This window comes from Nannospalax galili, unplaced genomic scaffold (genome assembly GCF_000622305.1).
Source record: "Nannospalax galili isolate Female #2095 unplaced genomic scaffold, S.galili_v1.0 scaffold671, whole genome shotgun sequence".
Classification (NCBI taxonomy): domain Eukaryota; kingdom Metazoa; phylum Chordata; class Mammalia; order Rodentia; family Spalacidae; genus Nannospalax; species Nannospalax galili.
In genome coordinates, this window is record NW_008329133.1 from 912357 (window position 1) to 934410 (window position 22054).

Sequence of the window (22054 nt, forward strand, 5' to 3'; positions counted from 1 at the left end):
TGTGTTAACAAACTTTTTCTATAAAGGGCCACATGGCAAATGTTTTAGGCTTTGTGAGGTAACTATAATTTTCTTTACTCCTAATATATTAGATATTTTGCAATGCTAGACTTGAAACTGGGGTCTCACACATACTAGAGACATACTGTACCACTGAGTTACACCCCCAGTCAAACTCCTGCTGTTAACAATGTATTTTTATATGCACCATTCCATTTATTGTTTGTATATCACAAACTACTCCAAAATTAACTTTCAGGACAATTTCAGCTGCTAGGTTGTTAGTTGGGGTCTCTATTGATGTTGAGGGCAGACGTCAGCTGTAGGGAGCACAGTTATGTGAAAGCAATACTGGGTTGGAAATCCAAAAGGGTTCACTCACATAGTGGAAGTTACTGCTACCTATTGGAGTAGCAATAATCTGGAGTTGTCCAACAGAGAGCCCGTGCAGGCCTCTGTATGGCCTTTTTTGTCTCTAAGAAGGCAAAAGGTTATTATGTGGTTGCTTCTTCCTACAGGGTGAACAGTCTAAGAATATCAGGCAGATGTTTATGATGTGGTCTGTTCAAGTCTGAAAAGTTACACAAAATGATTTCCAATATACTGTATGGATTAAAAAGTCACAGGAAGCTGACCACAGTGGCTCACAGCTCAAATCCCAACACTCAAATAAGGCAGGAACATTGCCACAAGTGTGCAGGAGTTATATAGTGAGATCCACGCCATCTTGATCTATACAATGAGACTGTCTGCAAAACAACAAAAGACAGGCATGGTGTCGCATACCTGTAATCCCATCACTCAGAAGTCAGAGTCAGGAGAATCACAGTAAATTTGAGGCCTGTCTGGTATATATAGTCAGTTCTAGGCTACCCAAGAATGCACAGTGAGACTCTTTGTCTAAAAAAAAAAAAAAAGAAAAGAAAGACTGAGGAACTAGCTCAGTCAGTAAAGCCAGCCTATCTACTTGGAAAGCTTCAGGTCAACGAGAGAAACTTTCTCAACAAACAAACAAAACCAACCAGAAAACACCTCGAAAACAAACACTAACAGAAGTCACAGGAGACTGTGATATCTATTATGCCAGAAGCTGAATTTAATCCCTTTCACCCAGTGAATGATATCCCAATACATGAATACATCATTGTAAATTTGTCAATTAATCAGGTGATAAATATATGTAATATTTTTACCTTATGATTACAGGCAATATGCTTCCAGTCATATGTGCATTCAAGTGTTTGTGAGGACATATGTTGTCTTTTCCTTTGAGTATATATTTATGTGGGAATTACTGAAATACACGGTAACTCTATATTTAACATTATGAGGACCTGGCAGACTATTTTCCAAGCAAATGAACTTCAACAATCTCACCTGTAGTACATGATTGTTTCAATTTCTCTTTTTGCTAACACTTATAAAATCTCAGTTTTATTTTACTCACCCCAGGAGATACTAAGTGGTATCTCATTGTGGCCACAGGTCAATTACTGCATATGGTCTGGTTTTTATTCTTCGATATTTAATTTTTCATTTAAAATAAATTAATGTTTATTTTATTAAACTTAAATTTTCATTTTTGTTCAGTAGAAAATGTTTAAGGGTCAGGAAAAAGGAAATTCATATTGTTACAGGGGGATTCCTACAATTTTGAAAGTACAATCTTCTACTGTCCAAACAATATTAAATATTTAAGTTCACATTTGTAGCACTCAATTTCATGGGTATAGTTTCCTGAACCAGGATTTGAAAGTAACATTGTCAAAACTCTTCCCGTAGACTGTCTAGCCCAATTAAAAACAAACAAACAAACAAACAAACAAAAAACATTGTGATTTTCATTAAAATTTTGTCATTGGCCAACTTACTAATAAGGGAAAACCAAAACAGAACTCAAGAGATGAGAGGTATCTGTGGCAGAGAGAGGGTGTGTGACCTGCCAGTTGGTGTGTCCTGTCTTTGCCCCCTACCATGCAGCCCCAGAGCAAACTCTTGGGTCCCTGAACTCCTAATTTTTGCTTTCACTTGTCCTAGAGAGAGTGTGGCCTTGCACACAGAGGGTATGCTGGGTGGGCAAAGCCCACCGGGTCCTTGGAGGGAAAGTTTGGAGGTGGGGTTTGGGGTAAGTTGGCTGGCTAGAGTGCAGATAGTGATGGCAGTGGAGAAATGGTGGAGACTGGTGAGCTTGCAGGCTCTGGGCAAAGTCAGAATCTCCCACGAGTAGACCCCGCTTGCCTTCTAGATCCCTCCTCTGCCCTTCTTTGAGTCTGAATCTGGGACTGGGGTTGAGGGGGAGGGAAAGCCCAGAAGGCAGGGCATGGGAAAAAACATTCTGTCATTCAGGACATAAAGGTGCTTAGAGCCAAGGTGGGGTCTTGAGTTGCCACCAGGACCTAACATGAAGACTGATAGACCGAAAATAGTTTGGAGTTTGGACAGGATCCGGTTTGGTGCTGAAGACTTTAAAAGAAATGGCGACTGGAGAGGGGGCAAGGGTGGAAAAAATAAAAGGTTGGGGACAAGAGTGGAACTCAGGACAGTTTTGCTGTTTCTGCCTTCCACTGAACACACAGCCTCTCTGGCCCTGTGTCTGCTGGTCTTCATTTCTGCTGTTCCCAGCACTCTGTGGCACCTAAAAAGGAGGAGCGACCTGTCCAGAATCCCTGCAGTTCAGTAGATGGTCGCTGCATAGACAGCAACACAGGCAAATATGCTCTCCCGGTCTCCCCTTCTCCCGCCCTAACCCAGAAAGCTTGCCACACTGAAGAGGGACAGAGAAGGTGGCAAGGCCTGCCAGACCACAGATGTCTCACCTGTGAGGGAGGGGTGGAGACAGAAGGCACACTTGGAGGGCAGGCAAGCTATTAGGACCCCTCACAAGGCTCAGGTGCCAAAATTAAATCAGCCTGTGTCCTCACCTGCTTCTCAGTCTCCCACAACTTCTCACTGTCTCCTCTTTCCCAACCCCCACCTCTACCCTCAGCACAGGAAAAGAGAAATCTGGACATGGAAGAACTCTTCAGTGACAAGGGAGGAACACCTTCAAACCAAGGACAGATGAAAAATGAGCGACATCCTCAGGAGAAGGGACAGACAGAAGTAGCTGGTACTCGGGAAGACAAGGCCATCTCAGAAAACCAGGGAAAGGCAGATGAGGAAATGCCAAGGGGTCAGGAAACGCCAGAGCTTGAGAGAAATGCAGGGCAGGGGGGAAAGCCAGCGAGAGAGGGGAAGCCAGAAAGTGAAAGAGGAGCTGGGCAGAAAAGCGCCCAGCTGAGGACCATGCGCCCAGGAAAACTAAAAGAAAACCAACAAGCTGCAGAACTGCTTCCTCAAGGAGTATGAAGAGGCCATCCATGATATGAACTTCAGCAGTGAGGACATGATTAGAAATTTGACAACATGGCCAAGGTAAAGGACGAGGAGAGAAAGGACAAGCTGAAAACGGGGCACATTTTTTTATATGCAAAGAAGTTTACAGGACCAGGTCCACTCAAGGGGCCCAAGGGAATTCAGGGGTGGCTGCAGGGCTCCACGCAGGGACATTGAAGACATTCCTTATGTGTAATGTCCCTGCGGCATTTTCTGGGCGGAGTGCTCTAAGCTTATGCTGCTGCTTTCTTTGATTTAGGCATTCCTTCTGTTACCAGCAGCCCCTCTGACCCTGCTGCAGTGTTCCAGGTTTCACTAGCAGGTTTATGTTCGTTGAAAGGAAATATATTCTTAGTGAATTGTACAATTTCAGAACAATACAACCTGCAGAACCACATAGTTGGCATCAGCTTGCTTTTGTAAAATTGCAAAAGATGCTCAGTGTTCTATATTGAGAAAACAACTCTGAATATTATGTCACTAAAAGATCAACAGGTTTTCTATTGCTGGTTTTGTTGTTGTTGTTGTTGTTGCTGTTGCTGTTGTTGTTGTGTTCATTCCCAATTTGTCTCCTAAAATTTAAGGAGGTAGAAATAAAATATAAAAGACAGGTAATAGTACATAAGCAATTAAAAAATTGCCCAGTTAATCTATAAAGGCAATAGAGTCATTTAATACTTAGATTTTCAGGTTGTAAAATAGGAGGAAAAAAATAGTATCTCTCCGTGCTGAGAGAATTAACCTAAAGGTAACTCCGGATCTACTTCTGTAAGGTACAAACTTTTCATTTGTGAAATGAGGATAAAACTTTCCATCTAGGGTTCTGGAGATAATCTAGTAAGGGACAATGGAAGTTAAGTGTCCTGACTGTCCCGTACCTTGTGTCTGTACTAGCATAACAAATACCTGGTCAGATATTTGGGGGAGAACTGAGAGAAGTCTCGCCCATGCCCAGAAAAAAAAAATCCAGGTATTTGAGAGGTGTATAGCACTCCCTCTTGGTCGTGACATGTCTCCCTGGAAGTGTGCTTCTTTTCTAGGATATTCCCCCCCACTAAGTTCCCTCCCGGTGGTAGTGAGCTAGAGGTCATAATGAAGTAAAGCAAAACTATGTCCTTCTTTATCTTCAGTAGACTTAGCTTGCCCTGATATATAGTACCTACTATTGTGTAATCTCTTTTCTACTATGTTTTGTTAGTAATTTTCTCCTAGGAAAGGTATGTTAAGCCTTGCCTTGCTATTTCAAAGGCCCCTTCTTTCTATGAAACTTTTCCCATAGATCTTCAGTAGTCTTTGATTTTATTGATAGTACTTTTACTTTTCATTTTTAATCACTTTTTTACTGTTTGAGAATTTCATCCATGCATATAATGTGTTTTGATTAAATTCATCCCACATTCCCTCCCCAACAATTCCTCCCAATTCCTCCTACCATGACTTTCCCCTCCAAACTTCATGTGCTTTCTTTATAAATAATATTGTATTTCCTTTGAAAATTTCATACAATATATTTTTATTATATTCATCCCCTTCTTCTAAGATCCACCCCTACCTCTATACCCACCCAACATTGTGTCTTCTTTATTTTTAACCCACTGAGTTCATTTAGTGCTGCCTGTGTCTGCATAGATGTAGCAGGACTCCTCTTTGCCCTGCCCCCTGCCCTGCCTAACTCCTTTGGAATTTCCCTTCCCTATACTTCCATCCCCCACCCCACAACAGCTCCTCCAGGACTTCACTTACCTGCATTGCCAAGCCCCTTGACTACACACCTCGCTTTCCAATATTAATAGTATCTTTAAAATAAGCTTTATCTTAGGACATTTGTAAATTTAAAGAATTTTTACAAAGATAATACAGAATTTCCATGTATTCCATACCAAGTAGCCACTCTTATTAACATCCTGCATTGACAGGGTCCATTTGTCATAATGAATCCATACTGATGCATTATCATTTACTTAAGTACATGCTTTACTCCAATTACCCTGATTCTCTTTCCCTAATCCATGATCTCATTACATTTTTTCACCATCTCTCCATAGGCTCTTGGTTGTGAGAGTTTCTGAAATATTCCCTGTTTTTGCTGACCTTTACACATTTGAAAGGTATTGGTCAGGTATTTACTGTTTCACTATTTGTTTTGCTTTGTTTGTCTTGTGTTTTTATAGGTGTTAATGTTTTGGGGGAGGAAGACCACATTGGTAAAATGCTATTTTTGTTACATCATGTAAAAGATACATATCAATATTACTAATCACTAATGATGCTAAATTAACCTTTGTCACTGGGATTAGACTGTGTCTGTAAGGTTTCTCTATAGAGAAGTTACATATTTTGTTGCTCAAATCATTTTTTTCCTTATGCATTTGGAGAATTTTCAGTTGGCTCCTGCACTCATTTATTTTTATCACTGCATTATGAGTTTTTAGTACCTTCTGACACATAAGCTGCCAGGTATAGTATGGCATACCTGTAATCCTGACCCAGGAGAGGCTGAGACAGGAAGATTTCATATCTGAGGCCAGTGTGCACTACATGGCAAGTTTGAAGCCAGCCTTGGCTCCATAGACAGGCCCCACATCCCAAAACAACAAAAAGATGTTCTTGCTTTATCTTGCATATTTCTTGCCAAATTCCTAGACTAATCCATTTCTTAAGGAACCAATGATATTTTTGTTTATGAATAATATTTAAAACATGACAATTTTTATGCTAAGCATACTCATTGCTGTATGGATATCATTAGTTCTTGATCCTTTCATCCAAAAAAAAACCTACTAGATGCATGCATATATAGTAGCCCATGTATGCATCCATATGTGTGAGTGTTTATAAAGAAAATAGCCAAGTGAGTTGATGCACACCTGTAACTCCAGCACTTGACAGGTGAAGTGAAGTGGATCAAAAGATTAAGGCAATTCTAAACTATCTAGTGATTTCAAGGCCAGCTGAAGCTACATGAGACCTTGCATTTTTAAGAAGGCAAAGTAAATATACAGGAATATGCAAACATGTCATTTGTGTATCTATATAAATAACATGAGTTTATTTTAATGTTTTCAATTGCAGTCAACTATTGAATGGTTCATTATGGTTTCCCTTGCTTGTGTGCAGCCTTCTGCTCCCAATGTGATAAACTTGTTCCTCATTCTCTGCCACACACTTTGTTAATTGTTTAATTCCAGTATACACTTATAATGGGTTCCCAAAACACTTTACCAGAGTACCAAATGTAGTTCTCTTTCCCTTGACTCTTATAGATATCACTAAATTCCAAATTTAACTGTCAGCATCTTATTCCTCTCATCTTTTCAGTATCATCATTTCACATATTTATAATACATTAAGATTTTTCATCACATTCTGTATTTGGGGAATGCTATTCTAAATCATAGTTTTAAATACTATTTTATTGATTCTCAGAGAATTTCATGCACTGTATTTTGGTCATATTCAGGCCCTGCAATGAACCACTGAAATTAGAAACTGAAAAGCATGGATCTGGGCATGGTGGCATATGCCTTTAATCCCAATACTCTGGAGTCAGAGGCAGGTGGATCTCTGTAAGTTCAAAGTCAGCCTGGTATACATAGTGAGTTCCAGGCCACCTGGGACTACAAGGAGACCTAACTTGAGAAGACAAAAAACTTGATATTTTTTATTTCAAATTTCAGTTGTTCATTGCTGTTATATCAGAATGCAACTGGCTTTTCTGTACTGACCTTTATGTTGAGACTTGGTAGCCAGGAGTTTGTCAGTTCTTCAGCATTTTCAACATAGGCAATCATGTCATTTGCACATAAAGATTGTTTTGTTTTCTTCTTTCCAATCTATGTATGTTTCATTTCTGTTTTTTCATGTTGCACTACCTAGAAATTTCAGTATGAAGTTTCAAAGTTAATTAAGAAGGGTGTACTGTCTTCCTTATTATTGACCTTAAGGTGAAAATTATCATTTTGTCAGCATTAACTATGATGTTAGACATAAGGATTTGATGATGTTCTTTACAGAGTTCAAGAATTTCCTCTAATTCTTTTTTAGTGCTTTTATCATGAACTGGTGGTGCATTTTGTCAAATGCTTTTTCTGCATTAGGTGATGTGGTCATATTATGGTTTTGTCTTTTAGTTTATTAATGAGACAGATTATATGGATTGATTTTTAAATGATGAGCCAACTTTGTATAATTTAAAATACATTATTGGATTTAATTTGTCAACATTTTATTGGGGATGTTATATCTTTTTTCATGAGAGATATTGACCTGTAGTGTTGGAATTATGATAATACCAGCCTGAGATGGGTCTGAAGCATTGTTTCTTGCTTCTATTTTAGGGAATGGGTTGTGGAGAACTTTTCTAATTTCTTTCTTAAACTTTTGATGGAATTCACTAATGAAATCATACTGTCCTCAAGATTTCAATATTTGGAAGGCTGTTAATTAAGCATTCAATTTATTTAACAGATGCAAGCATCTGTCATTTATTTCTCCTTGTCTGAGATTTGGTAGTCTGTGACTATCAAGAAATTGATTCATTTCATCTAATATGCAAGTATGTAGGCATAGAGTTATTTATAGTATTCTTTTATTACATTTTTATTGTTCATGGGGTCAGCAGTGAAAACTATACTTTCATTTTTGATATAGTTAATTTGAGTCCTCTTTTTTGTTTGTGGATAGCCTGGCAAGAGATGTGTCAAGTTTTACCCTGTTAAAGAGCCGTCTTTTGGTTTCACCAATTCCCTGTATTCTTTTACTATTTTCACTTTCATTGATTTATTCTCTAAATTGTTATTTTTTCTGCCTGCTTTACTCTTCTGTTTCCTAAAGTAAAGATTGTATTATTGATCTTATGTCTTTTTTTCTCATAAGTGCTTTTAATCTAGAAATTACTCCATAAGCACTGCTTTTGCTACCTATAGTATCACTATGTTTTATTTTAATTTATTTGAAAATAGGTTACACCTCCCATGAGCCTTCTCATTTGATTCATGTACTATTTACAAGTATGTTTAATTTCCAAAATATTTGGGTTTTCCACTTACATTTTCTAGTATTGCTGTTTATTTTAAATCTGTTGATAGCATACTCTTTTGATTTTTATTTTTTAAAATAATTATGACTTTTTATGGCCTAACAAATGGTCTGTGTCAAGCTGGAAAAAGTGGTGTTCTACCATTGGATGCAGTGTACTACAAAGGTCAAGAGTCAATTAGAGAATGTTGATGGATTGATAGTACCATTCAGATCAACTATATCCTCGTTGATTTTTCTTCTGACGTTTATCAACTACTGATTGGATGAGGGATGTTGGATTTGGCAGCACTTGTAATGGGTTTCTCTCCTTCCTTTTTAGTTAGGTCACATTTTGCCACACATAATTTTGACATTCTATTAGGTACATGCATGTTCAAATTATTATAAGTGGATGGAGAATTAATCCCTTCAATATGTACTTTTCTCTTTATAGCCTTGGTTTTCCTTGTTCGGAAACCTGCTCTTTTTGAATTATATAGTTACTCCAGGTTTTTTTTATTACTGTAGTATGTATATTTTTCTTCCTTGCTTAATATGATTCTCTCTCTCTCTCTCTCTCTCTCTCTCTCTCTCGTTGTGATGGTTATTTTTAATTGTCAACAATGAATGACTGTCTAGATTTTGTTGGCATGTGGGCAAGTCTGTGGGGGATTTTCTTTATTACATTAATTGGGGTAGAAAGACTCAATTACTGTGGGTAGCTCCATTCCCTAGGAAGGAGACTCTGAACTGTATAAGAGTAGAAAAAAAGCAAGCTTAGCACTAACATCCATACATTACTTCATTGTTCTCTGCTAGTAACTGTGGATATAATATTATCAGCTGTCTTAAATTCCAGAAGTCTTGATTTACTGAACTATAACCTGGAATTGTGCACCAATAAACCCTTTCTCCCATAAGTTGCTTTTACTGGAATACCTTTAATATTTTATTTTATATATGTGTGTGTTGCCTACATGTGTGTAAGTATATCCATGTCGTGCAGTGCCCACAGAGTCTGAAGAGGGCATCGAATCTCCTAGAACTTGAGTTACAGATGGTTGCTAGCTGCTATGTGGGTGCTGGGAATTGAACCCGAGTCCTGTGGGAGAGCAGTCAACGCTCTTAACCCTTGAACCATCTCTCTAGCACCTTATCAGAGTATTTTTATCACTGCAAAGGGAAAGAAAACCAAGACAAAAGTGCACTTGTATGTATGCATACTCACATGCCTGTGTGTGCATGTGGCAGCCAGAGTCAACTATGGGTGTCATTTATCAGAAGCCATCTAATTTTTAATTTTTTAAAGTTTTATTGCATAAGATTATGGGGCAATGAAAAGTAGCTAAAATTATTTCCAGTAATGACTTGCATGTATTAATTCTCTTACTGACAATGTAAAGTTCATTAGTTTTCATTGCATGTTTGAAGAAACTGAGGTGCAAAGAGACTTCAAGTAATTGCCTGAGGGCCACAGCACTACTAAATGACAGATCTAGTATTTCATTCAGATTTTTCCAGTGGACAGTAACAAATGCACATAATGCTAAAATCAGTATTGGGTGTTGTGTCTGTATCACAAATTTTCCCTTCTGGAATTTGTGTTCAATGAAGAAAATTCTTATATATTGTCTTTTAAATTGGTACCAATAATCTGTTATTGGTTTTCTTTTAAAACTCATTTTTTATTGTATGTTCCACATATATGATATACCCAGCCTAAGCAAATCCAGTAATTAATGCTATAATGGTAGTTTTCAGGATCTGAAAGAGGGAAGAATGGAATTTCATTACCAAAGGACACAGGGTTTATTTTTCTGCTGAGAAAAAAAAACATTTTCTAAAATTAGATACTGAGAATGATTGCAAAATTTTGTGAGTATAGTAAAAACTATGGAATTGTACATTTTACAAAGGAAGAATTCAAACCAAGCCCAATGCCTCATATCTATAATCCCAGCACTTGTGATGGTAAGGTAGGACGATCACAAGCTTGAAGCCAGTCTTGCTATGCTGGGATGCATAGCAAGACTTTGTCTTTAAAAAAGTATTAATTTAGGGGCTGGAGTGATGGCTCAGTGGTTAAAAGCACTGGCTGCTCTTGCAGAGAACCCAGGTTCGGTTCCCAGCTTCCACATGATGGCTAACAACCTCGTGTAACTCCAGTTCCAGGGAATCCAACACCCTCTTCTGATCTCCATGGGCATTGCAGGACACAGGTGCGCTTACATACATACAGGCAATACACTTGTATACATAAAATAAAAATAATAAAATATTATTAAATGATTAATTTGTAAATTATATCTCACTAAAGCTGCTTATTTAAAAAAGAAATGAAATTTAAATTTGTATATTGTGATATCCAGATCACTGGAACATACTTATTGATTGTACATTTTGTTTTTGTTTTTGCTTCTTTGGAGAACAGTTCTCCCTGTAGTCCCAGGTGGCCTGGAACTTGCTGTGTAAACCAGGCTGGCCTCAATCTCACAGAGATCCTCGTGCCTCTGCCTCTGGAGTGCTTGGATTAAAGGTGTGGGCTACCATTCTTGGCTCTGTATTGATCTGATTTTTTAAAGTTTCATTTTAATAGGAATTTATCTTAATCATCTGAATTTTGAAATTACTGACAATAAGTTCTTCCTAATACATTTTTTCTTCTGTAGGACCTGAAGCAGTACTCTTACTTTTTGTCCTCATATTGATTATTTGTGTATTTTCATTATTTTCTAGGTTAATCTGTGTGTTTATTAATTTTACTGCCGTTACCTAAGTAACTGAGAGATTTTTTGATGCATTTTATTCTGTCTCTTTCCTATTTCATTAATTTCTGCTCTTAGAATTATGTCTCCTTGCTTATAATTTCAATTGATTTGTTTTCTGTCTCTATATTCTGAAATTGACTGCTTGAGTCATCGATTTTCAATATTTTGTCTCTTCTAATATATATATTCCATGCTATAAGTATCCTCCTAGGTGTGATTCAGCTATAGCTCATATGATTTTTGTTCCAAAAATAATTGATACGTAAATGTTTTAATTACCAATCAGTTCAAACATTTTCTAATTTCCAAAGAATTATAAGTTTGTTACTTAAATTTCAAGCCTTTTATAATTACTTTCATTATTAAATTCTTACTTTTTTCACTATGAAAAATACCCTATATTATGTTCAATTTTCAATTTCAAATTTTGTTTTATGACCAAGAATTTATTCAATTTGAGTAAATTATCTGCATTCATTTAAAAAGAATGTAAAGTTTGTGCAGTGTTTCCTATGCCCCCTTAGGCCAAGTTTTACAGATTGTTTTGTTCAATTTGTATCTGCTCTTTTACTTGCTTTTTTTTTTTCAGTTACAGAGAAAGAGGTGTTAACACTAAATAATAACTAAATAAATTCATTTATCCCTGTAGGACTGAAACTTTTTTTAAAGTTATTTTGAGATCCAATTGATAAGTGAGTAAATTTTTTTTAATATTATTTAATTGCACTCATCTCTAGCAATACTGTTTGCTTTAACTGTTTTTATTATTATTGTTATTATTATCAATGTAAATATACTGACTTCCTTTTTGGTCAGTATTTCTATGCTACGATTTTTTCTATGCATGCACTTACAATATTCATTAATCTTCATATTCCAGAGAGAGAGAAAAAGAAAGAGAGAGAGAGAGAGAAAACAAATGAGAATGAATACATGCTGGGTATTGAATCTAGGACCTCAGCAAGCTAAGCACATATTCTATCATTTAGCTACCCCCCAACACACACACCCCTGAAGATTTCTTTCATAAGAATCATATAGTTGACTTTCTAAAAATATTTATCTTTTAATTACTACATGTACAGCATTTTCATTAATTTAGTCACTAATATTAATAGATATAAGTTAACAATTATATCAAGTTCCATATCTCTGTCCCATCTGATTCATGTTATCTTTCTCAATTTTAGTACTATTTTTCTGTTTTTATCCCTTTATTACCATGGAAGCTTCATTCAGTAATTATCACATACACTTTTGTCCTCTTGAAGGCTAATATCAATTTATACTTTTCATACTCCCAAGATATTGCAAGTGCATTAAACACTTTAGCCCTCTTAATTTATGAGTTAATAAGAAAATAAGATTACTATTTCATAGAGTTACCTTGGGTTGTTTTTTTTTTTTTTTTTCCTTTTACTATGATGAAATGCTCTGCAAAAAGCAACGTAAGGGAGGCAGGGTTTATTTGGTTCACAATTCCAGGTTACAGTCCATCATAGGGGAGAAATCACAGCAGCAAGAGTTTGAAGGAGCTGGTCACATCTCAACCATAATTAGGGACAGAGAGGCCTGACTACACGTATGCTGTTCAGCTCCCTTTCTCCACTTAGAGAGTCCAAGATTCAGCCAGGGAACGGTGACACCAACAGTGGGCAGGTCTTATCAACTGAACTGATGCGATCAAGATAATTCCTTTCAGACAAGTCTTGAGACTCATCTCCCAAGTGATTCTAGCTTCTGTTAATTTGACAATACTAAGCATCACAATAATGTTATTTTACATTTCTATAGATGCTTACCCTTTTAATTATTGTTCGTTCTTCTATCTCTACTCTTCTACCTGAGATACTTTTTATTTTAACTGAAAAACAAACTTTCTAATAGTTCTTATATTTTGTATCTGCTACTGGTAAATTTTTTTGTTTTTTTGGACTCTGTCACCTTCAGTTTTGAAGGATATTTTTGCTGGTTGTCAGTTTCTACGTTGGTACTTTTTCAAGACACTAACAATACTGCACTGTCCTCATGTTTCCATTGTCGCTGCTAAGAAGCCAGAACAATCTAACTTGTTTCTTTTGAGGCATAAACTTTTTTGGGGCTACTTTAAATTTTTTCTCATTGCTTTCAATTCTCTGAAAGTTCACTACATTAGGCCCTGCTTATTCATGGAGGATCATATTTAAGACCTAGAATAGGTGTCTGAATGTGGATAGTAGCAAGTATTTTAATGTAATGTCTTTCCTGTAGTTTAACTAAGCATCTTACCATGCTCTGTGGCCATTACATTTGTGGTTTGAAACACAGCAGCAAAGTATCATTAATTTTATTTTATTTTCCTCACAAATTCCTTTCCTGGTGCTAAAGACTGAACTTAGAGTCTTACAGGTGCTAGTAACATCCCCACCCTCAGAAGATTTTAGCAACCTAAGCACATATTTTTGTTTTAACTTAGTAAGTTAAGAACGTGGAGCTTTTCAGTTAAAAAAGCACTTTGTGACTTTTACTTAACGTGAATTGCAAGCATTACAAACTTTGTGCTTTGGGACCATTATTAAGTAAATTAATGATTATTTGAACACAAGCACTGTAGTATCACAAGGGTTCTGATAGCTGAGATAGCAACAGTGTGACTAATAGGTAGAAAGCTTATATTGTGTGAATATGATGAACAAAGTCATGAAATGGGACGGCATGAGATTTCATCATGCTGCTCAGAACAGTACAGAACTTAGAATATTATTTCTAGAATTTTCCATTTAATATTTTTAGACTATAATTGAATATAGGTAGCTGAAAACTACTGCATTATATATCTTCATGTAAGTCACTTTTTACTGATTTTGTTTAGGATTTGGGGGGATTCTTGGACCTATATCCGGATAAATGTCTTTCATAAATTGTAAAATATTTTTATCATTTTTTTGGTCTCTTTGAGACAGGGTCTCCCTGTAGCCCCATCTGTCCTGGAACTCACTATGTAGACCAGGCTGACCTTGAACTCACAGAGATCTGCCTGCCTCTGCGTCTCAAGTGCTGGTATTCAAGGCATGCGCCACCACTCCTGGCTTACACATATTACACTTGAGAAATTGTCTTTGGGAATAATTAGAGCCCTAGGATGATGGAGTTTTACTCTCTAAAAGATTCTATTTGTTAGACCTTTAAGGGTGCTTTCTATATGAAGAGCATGTATCGGAGGGCCCAGCCATACATAGGAACTTAAGTACTCTACCATTCAAACAGGTGTATAAATAGCAAACTCACCCATGTCATGAAAAGGTCATAGACAAAGCTAAAAGGCCACTAGCAAAACTGGATGGAAATATTTGCAACATGTACAATAGATTAAAGCCTGTAAAATAACATTAATGTATAAGGAACACTTGGAAAAACAGAGATGGACAAAAAAATACCCAGTAGATAAATGGAGAAAAGACATGACAATTCACAAAGAAAAATTAAGCTGTCACTAAAATACTTCTTGGTAACTACCATGTTAGTGAATTTAAAAAAATATGTCATATATTCTGTTGGAAAGGGTATGGAGAACATGCTCCTATTATTACTAAAGCGAAAGCAGAAAGGGGTCTGAGATTTGGGGAGCAAATGGCCTGAAGACACAGATTTGGGATTCATTAGTGTTTAGAGGCAAACGAAAGAGATCAATTACTCAGGAAGAGAGAGAAGGTGACTCAAGAGGCCCGAACCCTGAGGAACACTGCCGTTTAGGATAGCAGCTCAACTTTCCTGTCAGGCACCAACGCCAGGCACTATATTCAGGCAGAACTGGATTGGTTGGTGGGTTAGGTGGTTGGTAGGTTGGTTTTGAGACAGGGTTTTGATAGTAGCAGAGCAGTCCTTGAATTCACAATAGCCCAGGCTTGTCTCAAACCCCTGTCTCACTCCCTAAGTGCTGGAATTACAGGTGTGTGCCACTGCATCCAAAATTGGTTTTTAAAGCCAGTTATTGTGGTTCAAGATTTGAGCACTATTGGCAAAGTGAAATACTCTTTCTGATGGACTGTCCCACCTGTAACGGGCATATCAGAGATGCTGTATATCACGACATGCACCAGGTAAAACACCTGGTAGCAAGAAGCCTCTCCCTTATGCAGGTCAACTCCAGGCTTTGCCTTGGCGCACACAGACTGCATACAGTCCTCATCTTCTCAGTCCCACCGGGACGTGGAGGGTGAGATGGGTCAGGCGTGGCGGGGGGGGGGGGAGCTCGGGTGACGCGGTGTTCACGTGATCGGCCAGGCGCAGACGTGGGCACCAGCCCCCGCGCCCGCTTGCCCGCCCTGCGGTCCAGTCCTGGTGCCCGCTCAGAACCAGCTCCCAGTGCTGTCCGGAGCAGCAAACCAGTAGCGAGTGGGCTTCTGCAAGGAAGTGCTAGCCTGTCTCAGGTCTCTCAGGTCAGTAAGGAAAGGCTGTGCCTGCAGAGCTGGGGCAGGGATGGAGGCAGTTGGCAGCTGCAACCAGCAGCAGCTGGGGGGGGGGATTGGGAGAGATTGGTGAGGAGGGGGCGCAGAGCGGGTGGAGTGGAGAGAGGGACTGAGGAGGACCCCTGCAGCGGGCTCGCTTCCCTCAGCCCACAGCCCCATCCATTTTAGAGCAAACGAGGTGGAGGGGGCCCGCAGTGCGACGGTGAGACATAGATGCGTTCGGGAGTGCTCCTCTCTTGCACTCCAGGTTATGATGACAAACTAACCTGGACCTAAAGGAGGGTGGGGGTGGGGCAGGCTGCCTTTGGAGCGTGAGCGGGAAGCGCAAAGCAAAATGTACTTTGGAGAGCATCCCGGTTTGGTGCCCAGGGCCTGAAAAGAAATGGCGGCTGGGGTACGTGGGGGGGGCGGGAGAGGGGGGAGATAACGGAGGAAAAGGTTGAGTGATGGGTCCAGGCTTCGGGACAGGTTCTTAGTGCCTGTGCGTTCATTGAGCGCCAAGCCCCTACCCCTGTGTCCAGTCTGCAGGTCTGCACCTCTGCGGTTTCCAGCGCGCTGTGACACCTGGAAAGGAGGAGAGACCTGCCCAGTATCCCTGCAGGTCAGTGGATGGCGGTCCCATGGCTAGGGACATGGGACACGGGCAGATTAGGGACCCTGCTGCCCTCCCCCACCCCCACCCCCCAATTCCACAAAGCTTTCCATACTGAAGGAGCACAGAGAAGGCGGCAGGGACTGCCAGGGCATAGTTGTCTCAAGTGTGCTGGAGGGGTACAGGCAGAAGGAACATTTGGAAAACCTGGGAACGTAAGGGACCCCCGTCCCCCCGCCCCCACCAAGGGCCACACACAAATGAACCTGCATTCCACTCCCACGTCTCAGTCTCTAACGTCTCTTCTTTGCCTCCCTTTCCCCCATCCTTACTCGCAGGACAGGAAAAGGAGGGAAATCTCGACATGGAAGAACTCCATGGTGAAAAAGAGGGAAAATTGGCAAAGGAGGGAAAGCCAGAAGATGAAGTAGAGCCTGAAGATGAAGAAAAGTCCGATGAGGACGACAAGCCGGACAAGAAAGCGAAGCCAGCACACGAGGGGAAGCTAGAGGATAAGGCAGAGCCAGATGAGCAGGGACAACCACGAGATGAGGGGAAATCAGAAAAGCAGGGAAAGTCTGAAGGGGAGGGTCACTGCCAAGGGGAGGGCAAGCCTGATTCCCAGGCAAAGCCAGCCAGTGAGCCAAGGGCCGCAGAAAAGCGTCCTGCTGAAGATTACGTGCCCCGGAAAGCAAAACGAAAAACAGACAGGGGGACAGACGATTCCCCCAAGGACTCTCAGGAGGACAGGCATGTAAGCAGTGAGGAGATGATGAGAGAGTGTGCAGATATGTCAAGGGCTCAGGAAGAGCTGAGGAAAAGGCAGAAAATGGGTGGTTTTCCCTGGATGCAGAGAGATGCACAGGATGCGTTCGCCCCCAGGGGCCAGCGCGGAGTCAGGGGAGCGAGGGGCGGAGGCAGGGGCCAAAGGGGCCTACACGATGTCCCATACCTTTAATGCCTTTGGCCTTCGAGTCTGACTTCTCAGATGAGAATATTGCTGGCCCTGCTTTCCCTGGTAGATACTTGCCAGGCCCTGTGCTTTAACCTTGAGCCGATACTCTGCTTTAGGTGTCACTGTCCTTACCAGCAGCCTTTTGACCCAACTACAGTGCTCTCTGTCTTCTAGTACAGGATTTCACCCATGTGCATGTACACTGTAAGATAACAATAAAAAGTTTGCAGAACTACATATATAGTATCAGTCTGTTTGTATAAAATATAAATATGCTTGCATAATGCATTTGTCCACAGAGAAAACTATAAAAGTGTGTTCATTTAAAATCTGGGAGTATTTATTCCTACAAAATGAACAAAAATCGGTCTCACATGGACTCAACCATCAGGTGGTTGGGGACTTTCCACTACTTTCCCACTTGGGATCTTTCCTGGCTGTAACCAGATCAGTAGGTACCTTGGCCCTTTTTCCTGGGTTCTCTAACTCCTTATTGCTTATCTTTTGTCAAAGGATACAGGTTATGTTTGCCATGATAATAACTTTAAAATGAAAATTAGAAAACACATGATAAACAAATGAACTATTAAGTATAGTGAGGGCCACAAAGACACTTAAAATTCCTATTGTTTGAATGTAAAATAAATAAAATTCACATTTCCTCCAGAACTCATTGCTAGAGGAATAAACTTGGCACTTAAAATTCATCCATTACTATAGGAGTTAGTCTTGTCATCTATGAAATGCTCATAATACTTGCCTCACAGGATTGCCCAATAGACTATATCACATGCTAAATATATGCTGTGTTGAATAGTGGGATCCTGAATCCTGTCAACCAGGGGAAGGGATGACAATAGTTGTCACCTATTTCCAGGAACAACTCCAGGCAGCTGAGATGTGGTGTGAATCTTTAGATACTACCATATCTAACTTCCTGTCCCATTATGCCTGGTACATTTACTCCCTGACACTTCTATAATGGTGTTCTTTGTGACTGTAAGGCTCTTCCAGTTCCCTATAGTCCTCAAAGGGCTAAGTTCCCCTATTGACCTCTAAAGGAGTATGCAGAATGCCCCTCTTCCAGCTATAGATTTTGGCTATTTTGGAGTTTATATTAGGGGTGCTTAACAGGTAAGGACTAGGTTAGTGTTCCAAAATTCAAACAAACCCCTCCGAATCCTGAAACCTCTCTAGGCCCAAGCATTTCTTGCAAGGGATACTTACCCTGTAGTAACCTGTGGTTTCCTTGATGGACCACCATGTAATGCCTTGTATCTTTTTAGTCAGATGTTACTAAAAATTATCAGAAAATTTAAACTTATTTTTTCTGCTCATCTCAGAAAATAGCTGAGCCAGCCTTGTACTCTAATAGTTAAAAGATTATCTACATTACTTTTTAAGGGAGGACTTGTGTATCCAGTCTCAGCAAAAAAAAAGAGTTTGGAATCCAGATTCCAGAAGGAACAAGCTGCCTTTAGTCAGTTTTCCCAGACTTTGGGGGAAAGCATTTGGCAGTGGGAGATAGATCAACCTCATTCTCCCTACACTAAGGCAACAACTCACAGAAGGCATCTGAATGGCAGGAAAGAAACAGAGGCACAGGGCTTTTTCAAGTTTCCCAAGTTTCAGATTGTTTTTACTCATTTGAAGGGTCTTGAAAGGTATTGTAGTACATGCCATTCTAAATAATCCATGTTGGCTTATTCAGTTAATGAATGTGCACGAAGGGCATCCACAGCAGAGGAAACTCAAAAATTGGCAGGAAAAAAAGGATTGTCTCTGTAGATATCAGTCAATCTGTCAGCTTCTGATCAATAGGCCCAAGTACAAAGTGGCCATGGAAACAAGAATAGTGATATGAATGAGATCAACAATATTGATTTCTCCAACCTGATTGGACTACTATCATAGCTGAGTTTGGATTATGCCAAAAACTAAGGCCAAAGATGAGTCCTTAATATGGTAACAATTCCAGAGGTAGGGTTGATTACAGTGCACCTCCTCTACCACGGAGAAACAATATTTTGTTTTTAAATAGAAAAATTTACTTTTAAAAATACAAATTTTATTCACCTACCAGAAAATTCATGTAATAAAAGTTGGAGCTGAGAATATAATTCAGGTCATAGAAGACTTTCCTAGCATGAGGATTGATATAAACACACACAAAACATGTATACAATTCACTGGTATGTAGCACATCCACAGAGTTGTTTATCTATTACTTAATTTTAGAACATCATCGTCATCCAATAAAAGAAACTATTTATTCACAGACATAATGCATTCCCACCTTCCACCTCCAGTAGCCCTCAACCCAGTTTATGGCAACCATCAATCTACCCTCTGTCTATATGGACTTGAATATTGTCAAAATTTCATATAAATGGAATCATGAAGCATGAGGGTTTTGTGACTAGCTTCTTTCACTCAGGACTTAAAAAACTTATCTATTACTTTTTTATTTTATGCATATGAGTGTGTTGCATGAATGCATGCAAGTATATCCACCATATTGTGCAATGTCTGCAGAGGTTATAAAAGGGTATTGGGTTCCTTGGAATTGATGGTTATTAGCTGCCGTGTGTGCTAGGAATCAAACCTGGGTCCTCTGCAAGAGTAACCAGTGCTCTTAACTGCTGAGCCATCTATCTCTCCAGCCCCTCAGAATAATATTTTGAAGGTTCATCTGTGCTATTAGCATATATGATCATTAATTCCTTTTTATTTTGTAATAATATTCTGTTAAGTAGAAGGCATTTGATATTCATTCATCGGTTTATGTAAATCTGCATCCTTTACAGATTTGCATATTATGAATAGTACTGTTATGAATGTTCATGCAAATTTTACTTAGGAGTAGAATTTCTGCATCAAAAGGCTGGGGACATATTTCAATGATAGAGTGCTTTTCTACTATGTGCAAGACTCTGGGCTCAATTCTAAGCATGATGAAAAAAGAAAAATTATGGCTGGAGAAAATGATAATCTATGTTTAACACATTGAGAAACTGTCAAACTGTTTTCCAACTTGGAGTCACCATTTCCCATTCACATCAATAATATATGACGGTTCTGAGTTTTTCATATTCTCACCAAATTATTATTGTCTGTCTTTTTTATTTTATGTATTATAATGGGTGTGAAATGATATCCTCCTGAGGAATGATTTGCATTCTCATTATTGTTAATTATTTTAAAATCTTTCCATTGGCATACTGACCAATGGTATATCTTCTTTGGTAAATTGTATATACAAAAAATTCACTCATTTAAATTGTGTTGTTTGAAGTATTTCTCACTTTAAAGAGATCTTCATGAACAGAGAGACATCTCAATGTTAAGAGAGCATTCTGCTCTTCCAGAGGACCCTAGTTCAGTTCCCAGCACCCATGTTGAGCAGCTCACTATCATCTCTAACTCCAGGTCATCTGATGCCCTCTTCTGAACTCTGTGACCATCCTCAGACACATGGTATACATTCATACAAACATATAACACACACACATACACACACACACATACATGGATAAAAATAGATAAGGCTTTGTGTAAAAAAAAGGTTTATATATACTAAATTCAATTCTCTTACTAGATACGTGATTTGCAAACACGTTCAGTTGTTCTGTTTTAATTTTCTGAATGATGCCTTTGAAACCAAAAAAATATGTTTATTTTTTCATTTGTCATTGAATTTTAAAGAATGATATAAATTCTCTACATTATTCTCAAACCATGATAATCTGTCCTCTATATGATCCATTCTATGGCTGAGACTTGCCATCGAGATTTTTATTTTTTTTGTTTCCTGGGTACTCACTGTGAAAAGACTCTGTAACCAAATTTTAATTTTTGCTACGAATTTTAAGCCACTCATAATACTGTAGAATGTCTACCTTATGCAAAAATGACTCATGCAGTTTTTGAAAGTTTTTATAGGATATCTAGTAATTATTTTATAAACCGAGTGTTGACACTTTCCAGTGGGATAGATCTCAGATCTAGAAGAACCAATGAGAATGTCTTGTCCAAGGAAGGTGAAAGCTATAGTCAGTTTTGACAAATACTATTTTACTGGCATTTTTTTTTCATTTAGACATCAATTCAGAGGACTGAAGGTTGTAGGCACAATTTAAATTGTATTCAATACAATAGATTTGGAACTAGATTTAAATATTGGCCCATTAAAATAAGTTCCATAATTACTATGCAATTTAGTAGAAGTGCCCAGATAGAAATAATTCTCTTTAATATTTCTCATTGCTAAGGCAGTAGCTTTCTGATAAGAGAATAATTCAACCCAATGGAAAAATACACAAATTTAGCATTAAGAAATATTTCTATCATTGTATTGGAAGCATTTGAATAAAATCAAATTGACAGGTTTCAAATAGCCAATTCAGTAAAGGAATAAAATGAAAAATCCTGTTCTTTCAGCTAATTTTTCTTTTGTGTGAATGTAAAACCTAATTGTTTTAAGTAAGTAAGGTTTCAGTTTTATATCAGTGGGCTTAAATTGACATGAAGAATTTTTAATAATATTTAATTATAACAAACAGTCTTATACATATAATCTTTAAATTTTGTCTTTCACAAAATTTTTATGACATACCCTAGACTTTTAAATTTGACATTTTTATACATTTGTTTACTTATACGTGCATCATGGTACACATGTAGAGATCAAAGGACAACTTTCAGGAGTTGGTTCCCTCCTTCTACCATGTGGGTCCTGGGGATCAAACTCAGATAGTCAGGCTTGGCAGTAAGCACCTTTGCCCACTGAGCCATAATACCAGCCCCCTATTTTTGTCCTCACCTTTTCTTTTTCATTTAGAAGAAAACTTCATTTTATCATACAAGTTCTTTCTCATCTAAAAAACACATTTCCTCT

At 38.5% G+C, this 22054-nt stretch overlaps 1 protein-coding gene and 1 pseudogene across 2 annotated transcripts; both read left to right on the forward strand.

Annotated features, from left to right (window-relative positions):
* Nucleotides 1-3009: 3009 nt before the first annotated feature.
* LOC103733685 lies at nucleotides 3010-3571 on the forward strand (annotated as a pseudogene).
* An 11868-nt stretch (nucleotides 3572-15439) lies between these two features.
* On the forward strand, nucleotides 15440-17396 carry Tceal3 (transcription elongation factor A like 3). 2 transcript variants are annotated; one of them, XM_008832386.2, is made up of 3 exons: nucleotides 15440-15580; nucleotides 16132-16211; nucleotides 16541-17396. In XM_008832386.2, the coding sequence occupies exon 3, from the start codon at nucleotides 16567-16569 to the stop codon at nucleotides 17158-17160; it is 594 nt and encodes a 197-aa protein (XP_008830608.1). In that variant the 5' UTR covers nucleotides 15440-15580; nucleotides 16132-16211; nucleotides 16541-16566; the 3' UTR covers nucleotides 17161-17396. The 2 variants fall into 2 exon arrangements, with proteins under 2 accessions (XP_008830608.1, XP_008830616.1); XM_008832394.1 differs by having other exon boundaries at nucleotides 16546-17394.
* Nucleotides 17397-22054: the final 4658 nt, after the last annotated feature.

Coding starts and splice junctions, on each gene's coding strand:
- Tceal3 (XM_008832386.2), top strand. CDS start 16,567: ATGGAAGAACTCCATGGTGAAAAAGAGGGAAAATTGGCAAAGGAGGGA.